This window comes from Ailuropoda melanoleuca, chromosome 2 (genome assembly GCF_002007445.2).
Source record: "Ailuropoda melanoleuca isolate Jingjing chromosome 2, ASM200744v2, whole genome shotgun sequence".
Lineage (NCBI taxonomy): Eukaryota > Metazoa > Chordata > Mammalia > Carnivora > Ursidae > Ailuropoda > Ailuropoda melanoleuca.
This window is the reverse complement of record NC_048219.1, coordinates 80,375,212-80,397,898: the sequence shown is the minus strand read 5'-3', so window position 1 is coordinate 80,397,898 and position 22,687 is coordinate 80,375,212. Positions and strand designations below refer to the sequence as shown.

General features: G+C 40.1%; 1 protein-coding gene across 2 annotated transcripts in view; it reads right to left on the bottom strand.

Annotated features, from left to right (window-relative positions):
* Positions 1–1,763: 1,763 nt before the first annotated feature.
* HIPK1 (homeodomain interacting protein kinase 1) overlaps positions 1,764–22,687 on the bottom strand; it is a 45,626-nt gene continuing 24,702 nt past the window's right edge. Inside the window, exons 4-16 of one of the 2 annotated variants that reach the window (XM_011223666.3) lie at positions 21,039–21,158; positions 20,162–20,248; positions 19,282–19,466; positions 18,810–18,972; positions 17,657–17,882; positions 13,515–13,636; positions 12,467–12,601; positions 9,708–9,850; positions 9,109–9,291; positions 8,389–8,595; positions 6,636–6,877; positions 4,876–5,006; positions 1,764–3,761 (exon numbers count right to left, since the gene is read on the bottom strand). In XM_011223666.3, the coding sequence (XP_011221968.1) occupies positions 3,273–3,761; positions 4,876–5,006; positions 6,636–6,877; positions 8,389–8,595; positions 9,109–9,291; positions 9,708–9,850; positions 12,467–12,601; positions 13,515–13,636; positions 17,657–17,882; positions 18,810–18,972; positions 19,282–19,466; positions 20,162–20,248; positions 21,039–21,158 (2,433 nt within the window). In that variant the 3' untranslated portion in view covers positions 1,764–3,272. The remainder of the gene's footprint in view (positions 3,762–4,875; positions 5,007–6,635; positions 6,878–8,388; positions 8,596–9,108; positions 9,292–9,707; positions 9,851–12,466; positions 12,602–13,514; positions 13,637–17,656; positions 17,883–18,809; positions 18,973–19,281; positions 19,467–20,161; positions 20,249–21,038; positions 21,159–22,687) is intronic. The other variant, XM_011223664.2, reaches the window with a different exon arrangement.

The following is a 22,687-nucleotide window of genomic DNA, read 5'->3' as shown; positions in this document are numbered from 1 at the left end:
CATAAAGAAATGTGTGTCCCTCCTCCAAACTCTTTCCTCTTCTCTCTGGAGGCTGAGATTCCTGGGCTCTGATCCTTGACTCACTGCAGGCCCACCAACCAGGAGCGCCAGCATTGGGAAGTCATGTGAGTAAGAAGCAAACTTCTATTATGTCAAGCCAGGGAGATCTGCAGCTTGTTACTTGCAGCTGGCATTACCTCGTAACTGAACTAGGGAGCCTAAGCCCAGTATTTAGCAGCAAAAAAGAGGGAGGTAGTTAGGTTGATAATAAAACCACAAAAGTATCACTGCTATGACATTGGGTAAGAAAAGATCTCAGTCCATATTATTTTCAAAAAAAAAAAAAGTTTGCAGTCATTTTTAATAGTATCAGTTCCTGTTCACTCTGGATTGTCAAATTTGAATCACCTGTGGCAAAAAAATTTGCTGCTACTTCTCCCTGCCGTACAACAGCTCTTGCCTGCCTTCTCCTGTCAAAAGCGAGTACATTTCTGAGACTACAAATTCACTTTTATGTTAAGCCAAATAAAATAAACATAGTAAGATAAATGGCCAAAAATAATCTCCCATCACGAGGAACTGATTTCTGAATTAAGTAACTGGTCGCTACCGTTGGCATAAGTAGATGACAGCGACACATGAAGGCCACACAGATCAACGGAGAATTCACCTGTGGCTGTGCAGGCGCTCACCTGAGGCCGGGGCTGCTACAGTGCAGTCACCAAGCTGCGATTTCAGTGGAGGCACGATGATGCTGCGGGTGCCGGCGCCGTCCCCCACGATTCTGCCAGGCCCCTCCACAAGGGGTCCGCTATTGCCCCGGAGAGCACTCAGGGTATCAGTGGAATACGGGCTGCTCAAGGAAGAGTCAGAGTCTGGAGAATCATTGACAGTGACATAACTGATGACATTAGACCTTGCCTTCAGGCCAGAGCTGAGGAGAAGAAAATACGTGAAAATTCAACCCCCTTTTAGCAATGTTTCTTTGATGATCTCTGGTCCTCCCATGATGACAAGGATGACGATGGCGACAGAACACTAGCAGCAGCCAACTTCTGAGTGCTTATTAGGCATCAGGCACTATTCTTACACTCCACAGAGGTCTCACCGAATCCTCACAACACTTCAATGAAAGAGGTACTATCACCCCCATTTTGCAGATGAGGAAGCTGAAGCACAGAGAGATTAAGACACTCAGCCAAGGTCACACAAGTGGTCACACAAGACAGAATTCCGAGCCGGGGCAGAATGCTGCCGGATACACAGCTCTAACTCGAGCCTTGCCGCTCGGCCATTTCCACTCAGGGTTATTTCGGCAGTATTCCCCGTATCGCCCCACTAGACTATAGAAATGGTTCCTTAGTATGTCTAATCAAACTCACCATCCCTTTTTTTTTTTTTTTTATGTTCCTTCACAAACTGAACTCCACCTTCTTAACCTTAATTTTTCCTGATTTTTTTAAGAGACTTGGCTCCAGTCGAAGCAATCCTGCTGGTTACATAATTTTTACCACTCCGTGGTCACTTTTCCTCACTGGAAAGTCTACCTTTCTTCTTCCCCAAATCAGTTCAGAAACCACTTTCAATACTTAGTTTCAAGTCTACGTCCCATTTGTAAATACCATTTTGTAATTNGAACAACTCCTCACCAGACACACCTGTGCAAAACAATTCCAAGGGTCTCCTCTCCTTGCAGGCAATGCCCCTGCTCACTCAACACTACAGTAATATGCTCGAATATAATTGCAATTAGTTCACATACATTCCAACAAGTATCAGTTCATTTTGGTTTAAATACAATGGAGACATCCATTCCATCTCCGGGGTAACACTGGAGGATCAGATACACACTAAATACACAATTCAAGTGTAATCACTACACATTTGATTACAAATAACATTTTGGGTTAGCAGGAAAAATTGCTTGTTATATTTTTCTAATCAATATGTACATATTTAATTATGCAAAATATTAAAACACCACCATTACAAAACTTCTAAAATATTTTTAAATTCAGTAATAAATTTTTAAAATATTTTTTGCAATTCCTACATGCACTTATTGTATAAGTCTTAATAAGAGAGCATTCAATTTGCTGCTGGCATACAAAGGAAGCTACTTTAAAGTATAAAAGCTATACACAACGTTCTTATCTGGTTTCAGATCCTTTAGCTTTCTCCCTAAATAAATCACATAGAACAGAAGGGAGAGATGAGGCAAAGAGAGAGAGGTGTATTATTGAAAATTCATATTAATCTTTAGGCAAAGTTCACCAATGCCAACAACCTTCAGGCAAAGCTCATCGATACCAGTATCGCATAATACAGAGAGATTTTGCATATAAGAAGACAGCCACCACCATACAATAATAACCACCTTAATGGCTTTTCCAATAATAAAATTTAAGCTGAATCGGAGAGAGAAAGACTTAAAAAATAACTTAGGAAGAATGCACGGTACTTCATTTAAAAAGAATAATACCTAGTGCTTTCGCGGTAGGTATGGATTCTCTCACACTAAGTTACCAGCAAACGGTGAGCTGCCTTTTTAACATGACTTGACAGTACACACAGGAGCAACTGAGAGAATCCCAAGAGTAACACAGAGTTTTGCAAAAATAACAATTGCCCAGTAAGTATAACGTGACATGAAAACAAAACTAAAACACTGTAGTCTAATGTCCCATAAACAAAGGTAAAATTTTGAGAGGAGAAATGCCTGATAGTCAAATACAGACTTGTGTAAGCTGCTCTTAAAACAGGCAATTAAGTCTTGGTGTTTAAACAAGCAAAAAGTGATGATTTTTCTTTTCTCACTTGTTACCAGATTTCAAGTCCTTCTATCAGCATTTTTCCTCTGACCAGCAATTACAATAAAACAAAGTTAAATAAAGAGGGGCTTCACTTGGTTTTAAAAACATTTATAGAAATCAAGCCAGAGAGAAAATATTTTTCAAAGGGTAACTTCAGAATGATCTCTCTTCCTTGGTAACTGCAGAAGATGGGCATCTGAACTCTTCCAAATACCAAAAATGCTGTCACAAAAATAAAGAATTAAAAAATAGGGCAGACTTTGGGAGACTACAACAATGCAGTCAACACTAAGACAGGTTCCCCAGAGAAAAACCTTCTGCTTCAGTGGGCCCCTGCAGAACAAGTTGCTGGCTAAGGAGTTTCAAGAGGGGCTTAAGGGAGGAGCTCATCACAGCCTGCTGTTAAGAACTCAGGGCCAGGAACAGGCAGCCATGACCCCTCCTCCCTCTGCTCACCAACTACAAATAGGAATACTGGCTGATCTTGGTAGGACTCAGTGGGTATCCAGTGTAAATTGTTGAGCCTCGGGAAGACCCAATGTAGGACTGGGTGGCAAACTGGTGTTGGTACTGGGCAGGGGCCACACTGGCAGAAGTGAGAAGGCTGGGCCCAACACTGACAGGGACCTGGTGCACCAGAGTGCTCGGGTGGGTGGTATAGGCTGCAGCATGCCTTGAGGAGCCCTGGGGGGAGAAGAGATGAGCAATGGAGCTGGTGGAGCCCAAGGCAGCAGCAGAGGTGGGGGCAGCATACGTATACAGGTGAGGCTGGCTCGGCAGGTGAGCGGGGGCTGGGGCCAGGTGTGGGTGCCCCGTCGAGTGTAGTGGGCTGCCGTGCTGGAAGGCGTAGGGGGCCTGGGAGAGCGGGGCCACAAACGCCTGCTGCCTGCGGGGGGCAGGGTTGCTGCTTCTCTCCTGCGAGGTTGGAGCGGACGATGACTGCTGGTTCTAGAAGGAAGAAGAGAGTGAGGAACCTCGATGTCATTCCAGTTCGGGGCACCAAAGACCAAGTGGAGAGTTGAGGTTCTAACCCGTACTGTTCCTGGGCTTCCACAGCACAGAATCTCCCAGACTGGCAATGCTGTCAGAAGTCAGCCTCCATCCCTCCACCTCTTGGCAGAACAGATCCTAACCCAGCCCAAATAGCAGCAGTTTGCTCTTAAGTATGACAGAGGCAAGGGGGGAATCAAGAGTTCACAGGGCTACCCACTCCTGCAAGTTAGTAACTGTTGACTCAACTCACCCTATTCTGGTGCCAGGGAATTTGAATTTTTCCTAACCTTTCTTTCTTGCCATTGTTTTCTTTTGTTCTCCTCTAAGTTCTTCATATCCCTCTTGACTTGTGGAGCCTAAAACACATGCACTAACTCGAACTGACATTTGCACTTGCCATGTGCTTTCTTTCTCTCTCTCTGTCTCTCTGTCTCTCTCTCACACACACACACACACTCACTCACAGTTACACCCTTATATTTACACTTTCTTACTACTGGTAGACCTCATACAAGCACCAGAATTTTAGCTGAAGAAAGAGTGAATAGTGCCCCCTTTAAAAATAGAATAGTGTCCCTCCCCACCCCATCAGATCACACAGTGGCAGGGGGAGGGGGGATCTCAGACTCAAGCCAACACATAGGACTAGAACCAGTTGAAGTGGCCACAAAGCTTTGCACTGTCTCTCGCCTCACATAATCGGTGTGAGGCTAAGGTTATTTATGACCTGGGAGATGAAGGAAGAGGATCTGGTAGCAAAGCATGTGGTGGTACAGAAGTAGGCATGGACTAAAGCACCTAGGCTCTTTCCAAATACCAGACATTTCTCTCATCTTCTGGGACAGACTAGGGAGGTCTGATGGAAAACCTGGAACGTGCATCCTCAACACACAGAGGGAATAAAGGGACACAGCACATGCAGCTATGACGCAGGCCACAGAACACCAAACGGTCTGACACAAAAGGGGCTTCAATTGGCTTTATTCAGCAGTCCAGCCAGAAGCAGGGTTCTCCAGAGAGTGACAATAGGGAGGGCCCCAAACAGAAGGCAGCAGCCCCTAGCGCTTACCTGGCTAAGGTTGAGTGGCTGTGCTGCATTGGTCCCCCCGCGTGGAGCTCGGTACCCTGTGGGGGTGATACAGCATCCAGATGACTGCCCACTCACTGAGGCCACTGGCTTGGTCTTACTGCTCAGGAGACCTAAAAAAGGGTCAGACCGTAGTCAGGAGCAGCCTCGGCTAAACCTCAGATGGCATCATATTCATCAGTCCACGTCTGTGCCAGGTTTGCAGCAGTTAAGGTTTCATGTGTGTCTTATTTCCTCAATTGTATTTACACCACAGGAACAAAAACTGTATAACCCGTTTCTTTTCTGTCTTGCTACAAAGTTCCATAAAGGATCTTTGAAAGATTCACTTTAGTAAATCTTATCTAGGCTCCTGTAATGTTCAAGGCACTACTGGAAATACATACACCAGTGGGACACAGTCCTTACCCCCCAAGGGGCCTAGGGTTTTATGTAGGAAGGGGTTAAACAAGTATAGAAATGACAATGGGAAGCTGAATAAGATGCTGGTAATATTTAGGACATTTAGGCGTCAAAGGGGCTTTAACAGAAGGCATGATTAGATCTTGCTGGGCACTCACTATCTTCAAATTCTAAGAAACTGCAGATATAAGCAAGATCAATTTCAAAATTTTGCTTCCTCTGTGGTCCCACTAGGAAAACGGAAGCATTTATTCAATGATATGTGGAGTAGCCTAAATTCTTTGGACCCAACAGCGGACAGAGCTCCTGACGATGCTGTTCCGTAGCCTGGCATCAGGAAGTTCTGCCTTGTCTGCCAATGGGACAGCTGCCCACTTCTGAAGGGGAGAACCGCACTGAAGCTTAACATGATATCCTGAAATCAGAACCCTGTTCATGTCTCTGGCAGTAACACAATTCATAGTAAAACATTCATTTATGTAAGTACAGCACAGACAGCTATACTGACACCAAAAATTCATGCTCCCCTCCTTTGGTGCAGAGTTGCCACTGGAAAACAGCTGCCTAGACAAGGACTCTATTTCCTGGGCTCCCGAGCCTCTAGCTGGGGCCATGGGATTAGTTTGCACTGTTTCCAGGGCTCAAGACATAAAGAAATGTGTGTCCCTCCTCCAAACTCTTTCCTCTTCTCTCTGGAGGCTGAGATTCCTGGGCTCTGATCCTTGACTCACTGCAGGCCCACCAACCAGGAGCGCCAGCATTGGGAAGTCATGTGAGTAAGAAGCAAACTTCTATTATGTCAAGCCAGGGAGATCTGCAGCTTGTTACTTGCAGCTGGCATTACCTCGTAACTGAACTAGGGAGCCTAAGCCCAGTATTTAGCAGCAAAAAAGATGGAGGTAGTTAGGTTGATAATAAAACCACAAAAGTATCACTGCTATGACATTGGGTAAGAAAAGATCTCAGTCCATATTATTTTCAAAAAAAAAAAAAAGTTTGCAGTCATTTTTAATAGTATCAGTTCCTGTTCACTCTGGATTGTCAAATTTGAATCACCTGTGGCAAAAAAATTTGCTGCTACTTCTCCCTGCCGTACAACAGCTCTTGCCTGCCTTCTCCTGTCAAAAGCGAGTACATTTCTGAGACTACAAATTCACTTTTATGTTAAGCCAAATAAAATAAACATAGTAAGATAAATGGCCAAAAATAATCTCCCATCACGAGGAACTGATTTCTGAATTAAGTAACTGGTCGCTACCGTTGGCATAAGTAGATGACAGCGACACATGAAGGCCACACAGATCAACGGAGAATTCACCTGTGGCTGTGCAGGCGCTCACCTGAGGCCGGGGCTGCTACAGTGCAGTCACCAAGCTGCGATTTCAGTGGAGGCACGATGATGCTGCGGGTGCCGGCGCCGTCCCCCACGATTCTGCCAGGCCCCTCCACAAGGGGTCCGCTATTGCCCCGGAGAGCACTCAGGGTATCAGTGGAATACGGGCTGCTCAAGGAAGAGTCAGAGTCTGGAGAATCATTGACAGTGACATAACTGATGACATTAGACCTTGCCTTCAGGCCAGAGCTGAGGAGAAGAAAATACGTGAAAATTCAACCCCCTTTTAGCAATGTTTCTTTGATGATCTCTGGTCCTCCCATGATGACAAGGATGACGATGGCGACAGAACACTAGCAGCAGCCAACTTCTGAGTGCTTATTAGGCATCAGGCACTATTCTTACACTCCACAGAGGTCTCACCGAATCCTCACAACACTTCAATGAAAGAGGTACTATCACCCCCATTTTGCAGATGAGGAAGCTGAAGCACAGAGAGATTAAGACACTCAGCCAAGGTCACACAAGTGGTCACACAAGACAGAATTCCGAGCCGGGGCAGAATGCTGCCGGATACACAGCTCTAACTCGAGCCTTGCCGCTCGGCCATTTCCACTCAGGGTTATTTCGGCAGTATTCCCCGTATCGCCCCACTAGACTATAGAAATGGTTCCTTAGTATGTCTAATCAAACTCACCATCCCTTTTTTTTTTTTTTTATGTTCCTTCACAAACTGAACTCCACCTTCTTAACCTTAATTTTTCCTGATTTTTTTAAGAGACTTGGCTCCAGTCGAAGCAATCCTGCTGGTTACATAATTTTTACCACTCCGTGGTCACTTTTCCTCACTGGAAAGTCTACCTTTCTTCTTCCCCAAATCAGTTCAGAAACCACTTTCAATACTTAGTTTCAAGTCTACGTCCCATTTGTAAATACCATTTTGTAATTGTAAGTATCATTTGTAAATAGCTCTTTTGAAGTACTTCATTCTAAATCTGCTCTTTCAGGTCATTAAACTTCATTTATATATAACTCTGAGAAGTCTTCTCTTACTGTCATGTGTGAATCCTACCTCCGTAGTAAACGTGGGGTTACTCCCTATTCTTTATGCCTCGCACCAAAGGCCCAATGAAAAATACGACACAGAACACTCAAAACAACTATGTTCCCACTAAGAGAGAGGTGCCTGTAACAGTTCTTAAATGTATCCACTCTCTTGGCTAACTGCCCAGTTAAGAACTTGGATTAAGGTGCTGAGAGATGAGGAAAGTGTCTGGTACTTACATTCCTCAACTTTCAGACCACACAGCAGAAGGAGAAAAAGGTAGTCCTATTTAAAGTTGTACCTCTTCCAAAGGGGCCTTTGCGGATTAAGAAATTACAAATAAACTCCTATCTACTGACTTTTCCAATTAACTATTGTTTATGAGCTTCTGCTGTGGCACCTATTTTCAGACTCTAGAGGGTCCTTAAAGGCAAGGAATCACGTCTGTGGTATAATGTACATTCCAAGCCAAAGCAGCTAAATATTAAGCAACGTAATATCCCCCCTTCTAGCTAATGTATCTGAAAAGACTGATTTAACATGATGCTCAGTCACGGAAACTTGAGTGTTCTGACTCACACATCCAAGGCCACGCTTCCAAAATACCATTTTTCAGTCCTTCCTTTCATAGCCCAACTGGACCACCTGCCTGAAACCAAGAGTCTAAAATGAAGGGTAGGAGCCACTGAGCCACGGAGCCATTCACCTATCTTACCTATTGGGCTTATACTTGTTGTCTTCTTCCTCATCAGTGTCACTGCGGATGGTGATGACACTCACAGGAGGGCTGGGAGTATCTGGAATGATGATTGGCTGATGCTGATCTGGGACAGGGACTAGGGAATTATAAGAAGACGTAGTACGGAGAGGACTGCTCCCAACCAGAGAATAGACTTGAGAAGGCAGAACATCCAGAGAAGACCTGTAGAAAGAGGTCACAAGAAAGACGGTTCAGTCCTTGGCCCCCAAAACTATCCATCTTTTCCCTAGAACTCTTTCCAACTTGTTCTTTGATTCCTTTTTCCCTAATCGTTAAGTCAATACACTTAACTACGGAAGTTCCAAAAAAAAAAAAAACAAACTAAACAAACCGCTCTAGCCAGGGTTTCCATCAGGGACAAGAACCCTAAAATACAACATAAATTTTACCTTTGTATGCCCTTTACTCCATGCTTTAATTTCCCTCTGTAATGTGGGCAGAAAAATAAAAACATCAGCCCCAAAACGGCCTGGATTCAAAGTGGCAGCAGAGAGAAAGGATCTGCATAACCAAGACACACTTGGTAGGCATGCCCAAATGGAAAGGTTAGCTCCTCCTCAATTTAGCAGCCACTCGCTGCCTCACACCAAAAGGATCTATACCACAGCACTTTAAATGCTGGCGACCTCTCTCTCAAATTGGCAGTTTTAACTACCAGCTCTAATAGGGACTTACTTAGAAGAGACAGGAGCAGACTGCTTATTCTTCTTTGAAGGGAGAGAACTGGATTGTTGTTGTCTGACGACATGGGCAACACCAACATTCAGGGGCTGAGCTGTGGCCAGTGTCACATGGTTAGTCAGCAAGGAGGGCTGCTGCATGATAGTGCTGTACTGGTTGCCATGAGAGTGGGCATTCCTGGACCAACAGAAAGACACAGAGAACACTGAATGCCTAAACCACTGGGAAATTAGGACCAAACAGGTATTAAAAGCAATTAAAACAACCAAACAGAGCTGCGTTTTATTTCTTAAATTGGGCACCTGGATTACAAGGCTACAGGTTTTCACTGCATGGTTTCTAATTGCATAAGACTTTCTTTAAATCGAAGTAAATGATTCCTGATCTCTCAGAACCTATTGTTTTCCTATGCTCCAAGTTGTCTCATTACTCCATCTTCTAGCCCGATAAGGGTTCTTTTCTTAAAGAATCTGAAAGAGAGACAAATCTCTCCTTTCCTTTATTTTCTTCCCAGTCTGACCAAATCATCAAACACTCCTACCCTAAGGGATCTGCCCTTGCAAATCTCCCAGAGAGGAACAAGGGGTACTTGCCTCCAGTCTGTGAGCTGCTGGCCACTGCCCATGGCCTCTGGAATCACTGCTGTGGGCTGGACAGAGCTGTGCAGAGCTACCCCAGGCAACTGTTGCCAAGTTGAAGGCAGGAGAATTTGTTGGGTTCCTCCAGGCCAAGCCTGCTGTAAGGAAACACACACAAAAAAGATCCAGACTTGACTCATTCTTGGCTTTTTCTTTTGTTTTTTAGATGATAGAAAAATTCATATCTTAAAAGAAGTTGCTTGTAGATTGTTAACTTGCAGAGATCAAAAAAGAAAAGTCAGAGGGGCTCAAAGTTACAAGTCTTATTAGGGAAAGAGAACACGCTGCTTTCTCTTGGCCACCTCTGTAACATTACCACCAGGGTATTAAAGAAAAGAAGATCCCTGTGGTTAAGAGTTTCTCTATTATACTGTAGAGTCAAAGAGTCTGAAAAGTTCAGAGGTAAGCTCTGGTTAAATGATGGAGTGTCATTTTTGCAACGATTCTAAAAATACACCCAGAAAGAGTTAAGACAGCTCCCTTGAGATTAAAAATAGGAATTTTAAAATTTAAGTGCCAATCAGTTAAGACATCGGGTCAATTCAACCCATAAAACAAAGGGGAGAATTGTGCCTTTTTAAAAGGGTAGAACTTGGAACATGGAGCCAGATGTGGATGACCAAAGGCCAAAATCCTTTGGCAAACAAGCATATGCCAGCAAGAGAAAGCTAACTTCATCACATATAGCCATGTGATAGAATTAAATAAGCCAGTAAATAAAATATTTTCAAAACAGATGCAGGGGGCACCATATTTTGTTTTTAATAGTTACCTAAAATATACTGTTTAACTTATCATTTATAGAAACACACTTCAACATAAAAACTGATCACTACAAGAAAATACATCACTTCTAGTTTTTAACAAGCACTTGCAATAGACAGCAACAAATGTTTTCTGAACTTCTTACAGAAATTCTGGCATTTTCTGAAAAAATGAGAACAGATTTGAAAGTTTCCTTTTTAAACTTAAATTCTACAGTACAATCACCTACAATGCTTGGGTACATATGGTTCTTTCTTGAATTTCAAACTGCAAGGCCATCAACACACTGTTTTAAAATATTTCTGCAAGTAACAGATCCACTTGTTACAAATACCGGTTCCAAACAAGAAGCCTTCAAAGCAGAGAAACTGCAAACACGTCTGCTACCATAAGCAGAATTTAAAACAAAATAAAACAAAACAAAAAATAAGAGAAGTATGTTAAGTCACACCATGCGTCTTTCCATAAGCCAACACCTGCACAAGACAAAGCATGTAGTTTAATACAGAGCAAGAAATAACATTCCAACGTGAGGCAGAAATCTGGCGTTCCAAGCGACGAACTGTTTTGACAGAGAAAGAACAAAAATATGCAAAGCTTAGCAAATGACTAGTGCAAACTTAAGAGAAGCAGCAAAGGAGAAGTATCAACTAACATTCTCAAAACTATAGGTGAGCAAGTTAAAACCAGTGGCTTGGGTCAATCAAATTGGAAATACATCTGACTCCCTTGCACTCAGGTTTTATGCTCCTGATACAATTAATCTGGAGGTGACAAAGGCTTTTAAACTAAAAACCAAACAAATTCCAACAGCCAAAGTATGTTTCTGGAAGTGTTTACACTCACATGAGTCCTTGAGAAACAACAAAGGAAATTTAAAAGCCCCTTCCAAAAGATGTAGATATCAGTATTTAATAAGGTTCAAATGCTTACCTAATTTTAAATTTCAAATAATGAAATGCTGAATGTCCAGTAAACAATTCTAACTCCCCCAAATAAACCAAAACACATCCAAAGACCACTCTGAAGGGTACAAATCCTGAAATACACCTCGAGGTCCTATTTGTTTTTCCTATCTCTAAGCCCCATACTATTATATTTGCTGCTGTATTTTACTTTTCCCCAGGACTTTTAGTAACAAAGGTATTGTATTTGCATAAAGGTTTTCAGCCATATTTTCATCTCTGTATGAAGACCTATTTGTAAAGTCATTAATTTTTACTTCATAAACTCATAAAAATGAGTTCACGTTTAATCTCAACCAACAAATGAAATATGATCTAAAAAGATTCTAAAGGGAACATCTTTAAATGGAAGATATAAGCTGTCACTGATCATGAGTGGCAAAGAGAGTTATCTTCATATGTTCGTAGAAGAAAAGTTAACATCGACTGATAAAGCAATAAATTAAGAGCATCTTAAACATTTCTACATGCACAAAAATTTTAGAAGCTTAAAATAGCAAATAAAGAAGGAAGCTAACTTGCCAAGGAGTTCAAATTTTAGCCATCCGGATACCTGCAGCAGAGCCAAATTAAAGGCCATTTCCTTCATTCTCAAGGATCAGAGGGTAAAAGGGCAGGGAGCAGATACAGTGTTGCAGCTCTTCTGAGGCTACACCAAGAGCTTTTATCACACTAGGCTGGCAAAGAAGAATAAAGGGATCTGGCTCCTTACAGAGCCACACTGAATATCAGAGTCAAACAGTGCTTCAGCAAATGTTGGGGAGGAAAACAATGAGACATTAAAGATGCAGCAAGAACATAGCCACAAGATGGCACATGCTTCCATGCCCTCTGCAAAGACTAAGTTAAAAAAAAAAATTTTTTTTTTTTTTTTTGAAAAATGAGAAAACCAGAAGAAAACAGAACAAAAACGAACAGGAAAAAATAAAAAAGAAAGAAACCAAAGAAACTCCGTTAGTAACACAATCAAGTGAGGGGAATTACCAGTACAGCGGCAGTCTGTTCAACCAGCGCCGGCCGGCCGGCTGCGCAGCTCAGAGTAAAGGGCACCGCATACTGCGGTGTGATGGTGGCTACTTGAGGGTGGAGAGTTGCTACCATTAGTGGTGTACAGCTTCCCTGCAACGTAGATTAGGCAGGTGAGTGAAACAAACATGGAGGCAGGTTATCTGGATTCAGAAGGGTTCTCATTCCCCCCAAGATATTACCAACAAGCAGTAATTTCGTATCACCTAAAATGCATGTACAAACACAACTTTCCCTTTCAACTCCGCACGGCATCAGCCCACTAAGTCGAATGTCAAGAGCCTAAAGCAATCAAGTATAGGAATCCTTCTTGGGCCGGATTCAGAGGATCGGTTTTACAAAACTCAGTTAACAAAGGCACATATTAAGAATTCCTCTTCTTCCTACTCACAAAAGAAGAGTTTTGGACTTCCAAATTTCCTCTGTGTCACGGGCCACAAACATTTACACACAGAATTGAAAATACAGTATCTGTTGCTTTTATGAGTCTTTCATCATTTTCTTGCCCATCTTAGTTGCATGTCCCGTGGCAGGTAGAAAGTTTTAAGGCTTTCTATAGCTTAGTTAAACACACAGAGTGAAGGAATGTAATACTTGAAGAGGCATCCTGATATGATCCAGCCTCTCTGCCATGATGTCATTCTGGAAGAGTGAGCAAAGGGGACACTAAAGGGAAAAAAGGGGATCACTTTATCTTTAGAATCAAAATGTTGTTACATGTGTATAAAAAATGAACTACATCCCACAAAGTCTGAGTAAATTTACTCAAAACACAATATCTTGAGGTCTGGGTATTTATCCCTGTAAGTCTAAGGAAGATACTGTCAAGAGCTGTGGTAGTGTTAGGAATGAGGAATCATTCCACTATAGATGCTTCCTTTTAATCCACTGAATCATAACTAAGAAAGATCTTATAGTCAAAGCCAATACCATATTCTGGGACAAAATATCTGCATCTCAGTAGCGCTTCAGCAATACCAAGTATCCCAGCTGCTGTGGCTTTTACCTGCGTAAGAACACCGGACTGGATCTGCAGCGGCTGGGCAGCCGGCGCCTGGGGTACGAGCGGCACGGCATTATCCATCCTCACAGGGAATCCAGAATGCTTTGTTGTTGCTTGTAGTCCAGCTGCAGAGAACAACATCACAGTTAAGTTGCTCTGCTAGGTCTGCAGTTGGTTTGGGGTTTTTTAGCTTTTCTGTTCAAATAACCCACCACCCAGGTTAGTTCGAGACATCTAAGACAAAGGAATTTCATAGAGGTCTAGGGAGTTAAGAAAAGGGAGACTGGTTTGATCTTTCAGGTTAAATTCATGGGAAGATGTCTGATATAAGGAGGGATGGTTTAAGGGACTTAAAAAAAATTTTTTTATACTACAACACTTAAAACATAACACCCATCCTATTCCCATTAACAGCATATGCAAAAGCAAACTAACAAAAAACCTATAAAGTTACATTCACCTTTTAATCCATTGGTGGGGGGGAACTTATATTGTTTATACGTAATCTATTAAAAGCAAAGACTTAAAATAATTATAACTTTTGGTTAATTATGACTCTTAGTTAAGAAAAAAATTATCATTTATCATCTAAGTTACCCTTTCAGAATATCTTAAGATATTTTACCCTACTCCTCAAAAAATTCACAAATTAGTTACACATTTTATCTTTAACTAGTATGTGAACTGAAGAAATTATATCCCAGGATAAAAATACTTAAAAAGTAGGTATTTTGGTTTACAGAAACACTTTTTTTCTACTTATTTAAGGAAATCTGCCTTGGCCACTGACAGCTTTCTAATAGGACTCTTTTACAACTAATGCACAGCTAAGAAAATCAAGAATTTTTTGTTGCCTTGCTCTGGGCACAGATACTAAATGAATGTTTCCTACAAAAGGGAATTTCTTACTCTGGGGAAAAGAGGGGCTCAAGATAGTTCTCTCTCTTGCCAAGAGTTGAGAAGAGAGACTTCAAAGCTTTCTTTTAAACCTGCCCTGTCAGAAACTTCAATGTGGAGAATTTAAGTTTCTATTATCTACTAACAGAAGTTTCTCTAATTCACTCATGCCTGCAGTTTTGTTAAGTGGGGACACAGACATTTTATTTTAATTAGAATACTTCTTCAGTGACACTTTCTAAGCTATCACCAACTAATTTCTCTTAATATTACTACAGAGATATCAAATAAGCATAACTCCTAAACTCTAATACTGTGGCTTTCAGCAAGTCTTCCAATTTTCCATTTCAGTGATTTACAAGTATTTTAGCAGTCAGAATGTCATACTGGAAAACACAATCTAGAAATACACCAAGTAAGAGAGACTAGTAAAATCAGAATTAAAACACTCTAATAATAACTTTTTTAAAAAAGTGCCACTTATATAAAAATAAAAGGTAACAAATCCAGATTTTTAAAAATCTGCCAGTCATTCTTCTTCATAAGGCAATGCTATCTAATAAGATAGCTAAGCAACATCAAAATTCTTGTCTAAATTCCCTGGACACACGGCCAACTACAAGACAACATTACTGTAATAGCCTCCTAGAAATGGGCATGAACAAAGGGCAAAGGCCCGTAAAATTTAGGAAGAAATGTTCATAATAGAAGTTCACCTGTAAGTTCCGGGATAATGAAGTAAAAGGGGACAAAATCACAAAATAATAGTTACCACCGAGCAAAATGTGTATCTATTTTGGTCAACTGGAATAGTACAGAAAGTAATATTTATAGTACTGACCTACAAATGTAACTAAATAGCATTAGATTGCTTTGGTAATTTAGGCTAAGCCACAGCAGTTAAACTAGCTTAAAACTTGCTTCTTCAGGAAACTACAAGTAGAAACAAAGAATTAACAAAAGGCAACACTTTTGGAAGGTTCTCCCTGAACCCTGAACTAAGAAATGATTCAAGTTTTGATTTTTGTTTTTGTTGCATTCAACCCATCAAATAAAAAAACAGCGAAGTATGGAAAGAACTCTAATTGATGAGGGTCAATTTTCCTCCAAGTATAGTATCTTGTAAAAAAGCAGATGGTGAAAGAAAAGGAGGCAACCTGGAATAGAGGACTGCTGGGCAGACACCAGCATACAGCTGTGGCTGGCAAAACAACTGACAACTCTTTACAGCTGAGTTTAAATACTAGGAGGTGGTACAGCATATTTCAAAACCCCACTGCCTGGGTTCGAATCCCAGTTCTACACTAACTAGTTATTAAGACTTTGGGCAGATGAGAGAATCGGGTTCAATTTTCTCATCTATAATGGGACATAATGACACTGGGCATAATGACATCACCCACGTCCTAGGGTTGTTTGCTGAGGATGAATTAATACATGTACAAAGAGTCAGAACAATATCTGGCATATAGTAATATATATTAGCTATTTTCTTTTTTCTTTTTAAAGATTTTATTTTTATTTATTCGACAGAGATAGAGACAGCCAGCGAGAGAGGGAACACAAGCAGGGGGAGTGGGAGAGGAAGAAGCAGGCTCACAGCAGAGGAGCCTGATGTGGGGCTCGATCCCATAACGCCGGGATCACGCCCTGAGCCGAAGGCAGACGCTTAACCACTGTGCCACCCAGGCGCCCCTATATTAGCTATTTTCATCCTCATTACCTTAACTTAAAAACTCCCTTTTGTTTGGAAATTTGTAATTTGCTCTAGTTCCTCAGGTCAGACATCCTAAGTAGAAAAAAATTTCCAAAACTTATACTTACCTAATTATAGCAAAAGGAGTTACACCACTTTTCCCCTCTACATCGAGTCTAAGTTTTGTTTTATTAAGGGAACTAAAAAGTTCTGCCTCATCTCGTAAATATCATCTGAGAAGCAGCAGAAGACTTCAGAGTCCCACATCTGAAAACTGTTCCCGTGAGACTCACTCTGGAAAAGGTGAGGGGGAGGAGGGTGGCTAGTTTGCTAAATTCAGTAGAGGAATCACTCAATATACAACAACCCAAAGTATAGAATTTACTATTATGTAGCATATGCATAAAATAATGTGGTAAGTTAGGCTAAATTTGCATTTACGGGTTTGGAATCTGCTCCTCCGCTCTCCCTGGGTTTCTCCCTGGTTTACATCGCTATCGCTCTCCTGTCCTCCTGGTAATCTCTCAGTCTCCCCTAGTCCCTCTTTTCCTTCTGCTTGCTCCGACTCTGTCAGAAACCAAACAAACAGGAGAGTCACAGTCAATAAGTAACTTAAGTAAAAAGATAAAAATGCTACCTGCTTCTATTGTAAAGTGCTATGACAAGCCTGAATCCTGGTTTATCACCACAAGGTAGTGACACTGACTTTCTGCTGGGAAAGTCAAGTGTGTTGTCAGAAAATATCCTAAAAATAATTTAACCTTTTAAATGCCTCACCATATCAATAAACACATTTCCCATATTTCAGAAAAAAAGGAACTGAACAGACTGAATTACAGAAAAACAATGAAAAAAATGAGGAAGGATGGAAATGTGAAAATTTAAATCTTATTGCAACACATGGGGTCAGAGCCTCCTTCTTCAGCTATTCTGTTCCTCTGTTGATAGAGGAGTTTGCAGGAACGATGTGATTCATAAGCTGAAGCAGATAATCTTAATGCACTCCACATATAAGTACCTCAGCTGGTAGAATTTTTCAGTTCAATAAATAATAATCTTTATTTCTGAATGTAACCCATGAGATTTCCATATTCTTAATTTTTATATTTTAGAATAAAATTACCTTTTATTTGGAATGCTAATTTTATTTAATAATGGAATGATAAAGGAAGTTAAGATTCAATATAGAATTTCTGTTTACAACAAATTTCTTCAAGCTTAGTATTTCTGCATACTGAGAGATATATACTTAAACAAGATATAGGACATTGGTACAAGGTCTCAGTGGGCAAGAAATTGGTATCATGGCAGTTCAAATAAGAAAATATTAACTGAACTCTCATAACGTGTAAGACAGTATCATAACTGGATAAATAACCAATGTAAAAATCGTAAATCACTTTGTTAATTTCAGTAATCCTCATACTCAGAGACAGAGTTTAAACTTGTCAGAGATCAAAACTAAACAACTAAATACCTACTAAGGAACTGCCTAAAGCAAGTTCTGTAGGTCTGATATGATACCATTTGATACAGGAGTTTCTCCACTTACTCTGAAAAGCAGGTGGACATACTATAAATGTTTGTTGGAACGGATCAGTCTGAGTGCAAATTTGGGTGGTTCCAGGCTGCAAGGACACGCCCTGCTGGGCGACTCCAGGAACTGGTGCTGCAGATGATGGGTACAAAGCCGACTGGTAGTTTAGTAGTGAGACATCTGAATTAGCCAGGGAAAGAGTAGCAGCTGCTGCCGTGGAACTGGAAGCTAGAACACTGGCCTAAAAACAAAAGGATTATAGTTATACACTGGTATAAAGCGGAAATAACAGTATTTTTACACATGCAGAATCTACCCAGAAAAACTTAAAGTTTTAAAATGTAGTATTAACTGTTCCTGAAATAACTCTCTACTTAAGAAATTTTCCCAATCTCTAAATTTAAGGTATACTATAAGGTTGAATAAGAAAACATAGAATAAAGAACAGTCCTGTACTAAGGACAGCCTCAGATAAACCCTTATCTCTTCTTTCTGTGCAAAAAAGTTGCTGGATGTGAACTACCACCAAATCTCACTTTAAAAGTAAACCTAGCTAAGAAATTAGAAAGCTCACATCTTCAATAACAAACGTAAATATCACCGTTTGGCAAACAAATGCAAAACCACTCTTAAAGTTAGTTATCGGAAACACCAAACTGAACTCATAGAAACAGTGAGTAGATTGGTGGTTGCTAGGGACAGGGCAGCAGGTGGGACAGAAAATGGGTGAAGGTAATCAAAAGGTACAAACTTGCAGTTACAAGATGAATAAGTTCTGAGGGTCTAATGTACAGTAGAGAAAAAAATCACTGGAAACACCCTTCAACACATGTAATGAGACATATAAAATCTCTCTAACAGAGGAAGTTAGTGGCTAAAGTCAGTACAAAGTACAACATGAGCAGTTAATAGTATAACAGCTATGGTCTGTTTATGGGACTATGCGAAGACTGTGAGGGCCTGGATTAGGCCTTTGTGTTTAGTTTTCAGCAGCACATGACTGGTAAGTATCATCGGTCCACAGGTCTTCCATCACTTTTGCCATGCAGGAAATTCGTAAGAAGCAACAAGATGACCAAAACAAAGACTGGTTTCTTTATCTCAACCTGTACTCTTACTAGTTTCTACCGCTCTTAGGTTTGAGTTTCCAAAATCATTTACTGAATACCTGATTGTGCACTGTATTAAGCTGGTTGCTGAAGCTCATGGTTAGATTTGTGCTTGTATTTGGGGCAACGTGAGTAGTGAAAGGACTCTTGATCTGACTCACTGTATCATACATGTGAACCCTCCGCTTACAGATCTCCATGTTCTGAAAACAGGACTTAACACTGAAAAAAGAGATTAAAGATTCAGTAAAATGAATGCAGAGATTTCAACAGATAACAAAAAACTCAAGATGAATACGGATCAACATTTTTCCCCATATATATTTAGATAAAATGAATCAAGAGTTTTTATAACCATAAAGAGAGAAAACATACATCTTATTTTTAATCTCATGATTTTTCAATGAGAAAGGAAAGCATCAGTGAGCCAAATGTGCAAGTACCAAGGCTGCTGCTCCTGTGATCATTCTGTTTAGCTATAAGATAGTGACAACACAGGACATCACGGCAAATGCCCCAGACCATACTCACTGATTGCTGTGTGGAAAATCCAGAAGGTGGGTCATTGTCACAAACTGATGGTTAAGAGTTTTCAGAGGAGTAACTCTCTTATCTGAATCAATGGTCAGCATTTTTTTTAACAGATCAATGTATTCTCTTCGATCCGCCTTCTCTGCCAACATATCCGTTCCCTCCAAGTCTGTGGACATATTCACCTTCCAAGGAAAATTTAGAAATATTATACTTCATGACTTAACCTTTAATGCTGATACTAAGCACATGCACAGCAGATAAACAGATAGATAGATAATAGATCTCAAGAAAAAAATCTGAGGAAATTCTTTATATTACAGAAAAAGCATTTTCACAAGTGGAAGCTCTTCTTACGCTGTCTAAATAACATCTTCAATTTGGTAGAGTGTGCTGGTAAGAATAAAGCTGAATGAAGTCTTTTCATTCAAAATTTGGACAAACATGTGAAAGCAATTGTTATTATTTAAATATAAAAACTTCTATTGTTGAAAAGATTAAATGACATAAGTATAAAGTGTTTAAACAGAGTCTGGAACACAATATGCGCTCAATTAATGTTAGCTCTTACATATTTATTTAGCAGAGAAAATGGACAGGAAAGAAATCTTCAAAAATAGTATTTCAAAATACTGACAGGCAACAAGAGCAGTTAAGCAAAAGCAAGGGAAAAACACATAATTCTAAAAGTATCCTTGGTTAGGATTCAAATGTTGTTTTAATACATGGCAAAATATTAATGAACTTTTTTCTCTTAAAAAATGAAAACATACTAGAAGATAACAGATTGAATCTATTTTTAATATAACTAAACAATGGAAGTGTGTCTCTGATTAAGAGATATGTAAATATCTGGCTTCCTGAAGCTTTCTATACTCACCTGAGCCATGTCATCTAAACAATTAAAAATGTACTTTCGAGCTTCTTTTGATTTGATTCCAGTCTCCAATTCATGCTCTTCTGGTGTCTATAAAATATAGATTTAAAAAAAAATTCCATCTGTATGTTATTTTCACACTTTGTTCTAAAGCCAAAATACAAAGAAACAAGTGTCGGCACCTTGACAATCAGAGATGGCAAACATGAAAGTAATTTAATAGCCAGAAAATCTGGTAATGGATGGGATCTGGATATCTGACCACCCTTTCAGTAGTGCTAAATTAAATGTGGAAACAATGATGCAGCACAGTTCCTGAAGGATGTCACGTAAGAGGGACATTACCATTTTTCTCTTAAAGCTACTTTCAAATAAAATGATATTTCCAACGCTAACTATTAAACAGGCTCGGGGCAGATTCACAAGGTTACTCACATTAGTCAGAGATCTCTCAAGTTAAAAGAGTAGGCTCAGAAGTAAAAAAGTAAAAAACAGGCATTTGTTTCATGAAAACATATAAGGCCTTAACATGGGGAGTTAGAAAATTATGTTGTTTTCTCATATTTATTGAGAATTCTCTACAGAACAGTCATTGCTAAGTCACTCTAGTTCTTCCTGTGACTTAATGGTGAGCACTATTCTCCATACCCTCGTCTCAGCTGCTGGTTCAAATATACAAAAAAACCTCGGACAACTGAATGCTGTTTAGTTTATTTTTTTAGCTAAGGATCAGGTCAAATGGGTACAATGAAATATTTTTTCCAAGTATTCCTTCCGGCAAACATACATTGCCACCACCACCCCCTTTCCCTCCTCTACCTCAAGAATTTAATAAAAAGTTGGGAGTGAGGAGTATGGGTAATGTAGTAGGGAGACAGACCTTAAGCCTCCACAGTGGATACCCCAAATTAGGATCTCTGTTGAAAAACCTGGTTGTTTTCGTCCCAGCACTGAGAAGATATTCGGCGGGCAGGCCTTGTGTTTGTGAAATGTAACGAATCTGAAACATCAAAACCATTAAAACATTGATTTGGAGTGAAAAGGGAAAATATGAAAAACTTTTACACTAAGACATTAGCTCTAGCCAAATCAATACAAAATTTATCTGTAAATACATATATATATATATGCTAACCCACTCACAGGTAATTCCCGAATATTTATTCAGTTATTTCCATGTTACTGTATCTATTATTTACAAGGAAAACTCAGTTTTGAAAATTTTGTGTGTAACCATTTTTGCTTTTTTGTAGACCTCTGATACAAAGTTCAGAAAACTTTAGGAGATTTTTAGGACAGAACAGAATAATTTCCAGCAAACTATCTCATGGATCACCAAGGGTTTTTCGGTTTCATTTGTTGACACATTATCAAATTTAAAAGATCAGGAAAACATTTTTATAAGCTTCTTTCTTCCTTGGCTACTCTAGCTCCCTACTCTAAACTGCCATAGAGCTTCTCTCTCATACCATAAAATTAAATACTTAATTTAGTTTCTCTATCCCTATATCACTAGAGGGCAGGCACTGTATTCATTCAATCAACATTTACTGAATACCTACTATGAACTAAGCTAGCAGTTCTCAAAGCCTGGTCTGGGGACCCTTGGGGGTCTCCCCAAGATCCTTTCAGGGAGTCCATGAAGCAAAAACTATTTTTTAAATAATACTCTGCCTTTTTCATTCCCGTACGGGTACACAGTAGAGATTTCCAGAGAGGATGTGTGATGATGTCGTTGCTCTGATGGCTAATGAAACTTGTGCTTGTATATACTTGTGTTTTGAAAATTTCCCAGTTTTATTGTCCAACATTTGTTTGCTGCCACAATTATAATGACCCAAGAAAGCAATAGAAGAGATTTGCTTTTCTCTCCACTACTGAGAGTGAGACAAGAGGCAATTTTTTTTTACCACCTCTTCCATATTTGAATGGCTACACTTAAGATGAAATTAGAGAGAAACTTGTAAGCCAGGAAATAAATCTTATGTCCCACCTCTGCCCCTAAAAACTTCAGTCAATGTCTTTTTTTTAAAAAATTACACCTTTTATTCTATTATTTTTTTAAAGATTTTATTTATTTATTTATTTACTTACTTACTTATTTCTGAATGAGAGAGAGAGAGTGTGTGTGTGTGTGTGTAAGCCAGAGTAGGGACAGAGGGTAAAGGGGAGAGAGAGAGAGAGAATCTCAAGCAGACTCCATGCTAAGTGTGGAGCCTGAAGCAGGGCTCGATCTCATGACCCTGAGATGATGACCTGAGTCGAAATCAGGAGTCCCATGCTTAACCGACAGCCACCCAGGTGCACCCAGTTTCAATTTCTAATGCAGTATATACTAACAGATACAAGCTATACAAACAGGGCTCTTTGGGATCCTCACCAATATTTTAACAGTGTAAAGCAGAGGTCACCAAACTCTGGCCTATAGGCCAAATCTGGCCTGCTATTACAAGACAATTTCAGATAACAGCAGGATATTACTCTTGAATCTGTGGGAGTCACATACTGGAAGCCAATACACCATTAACA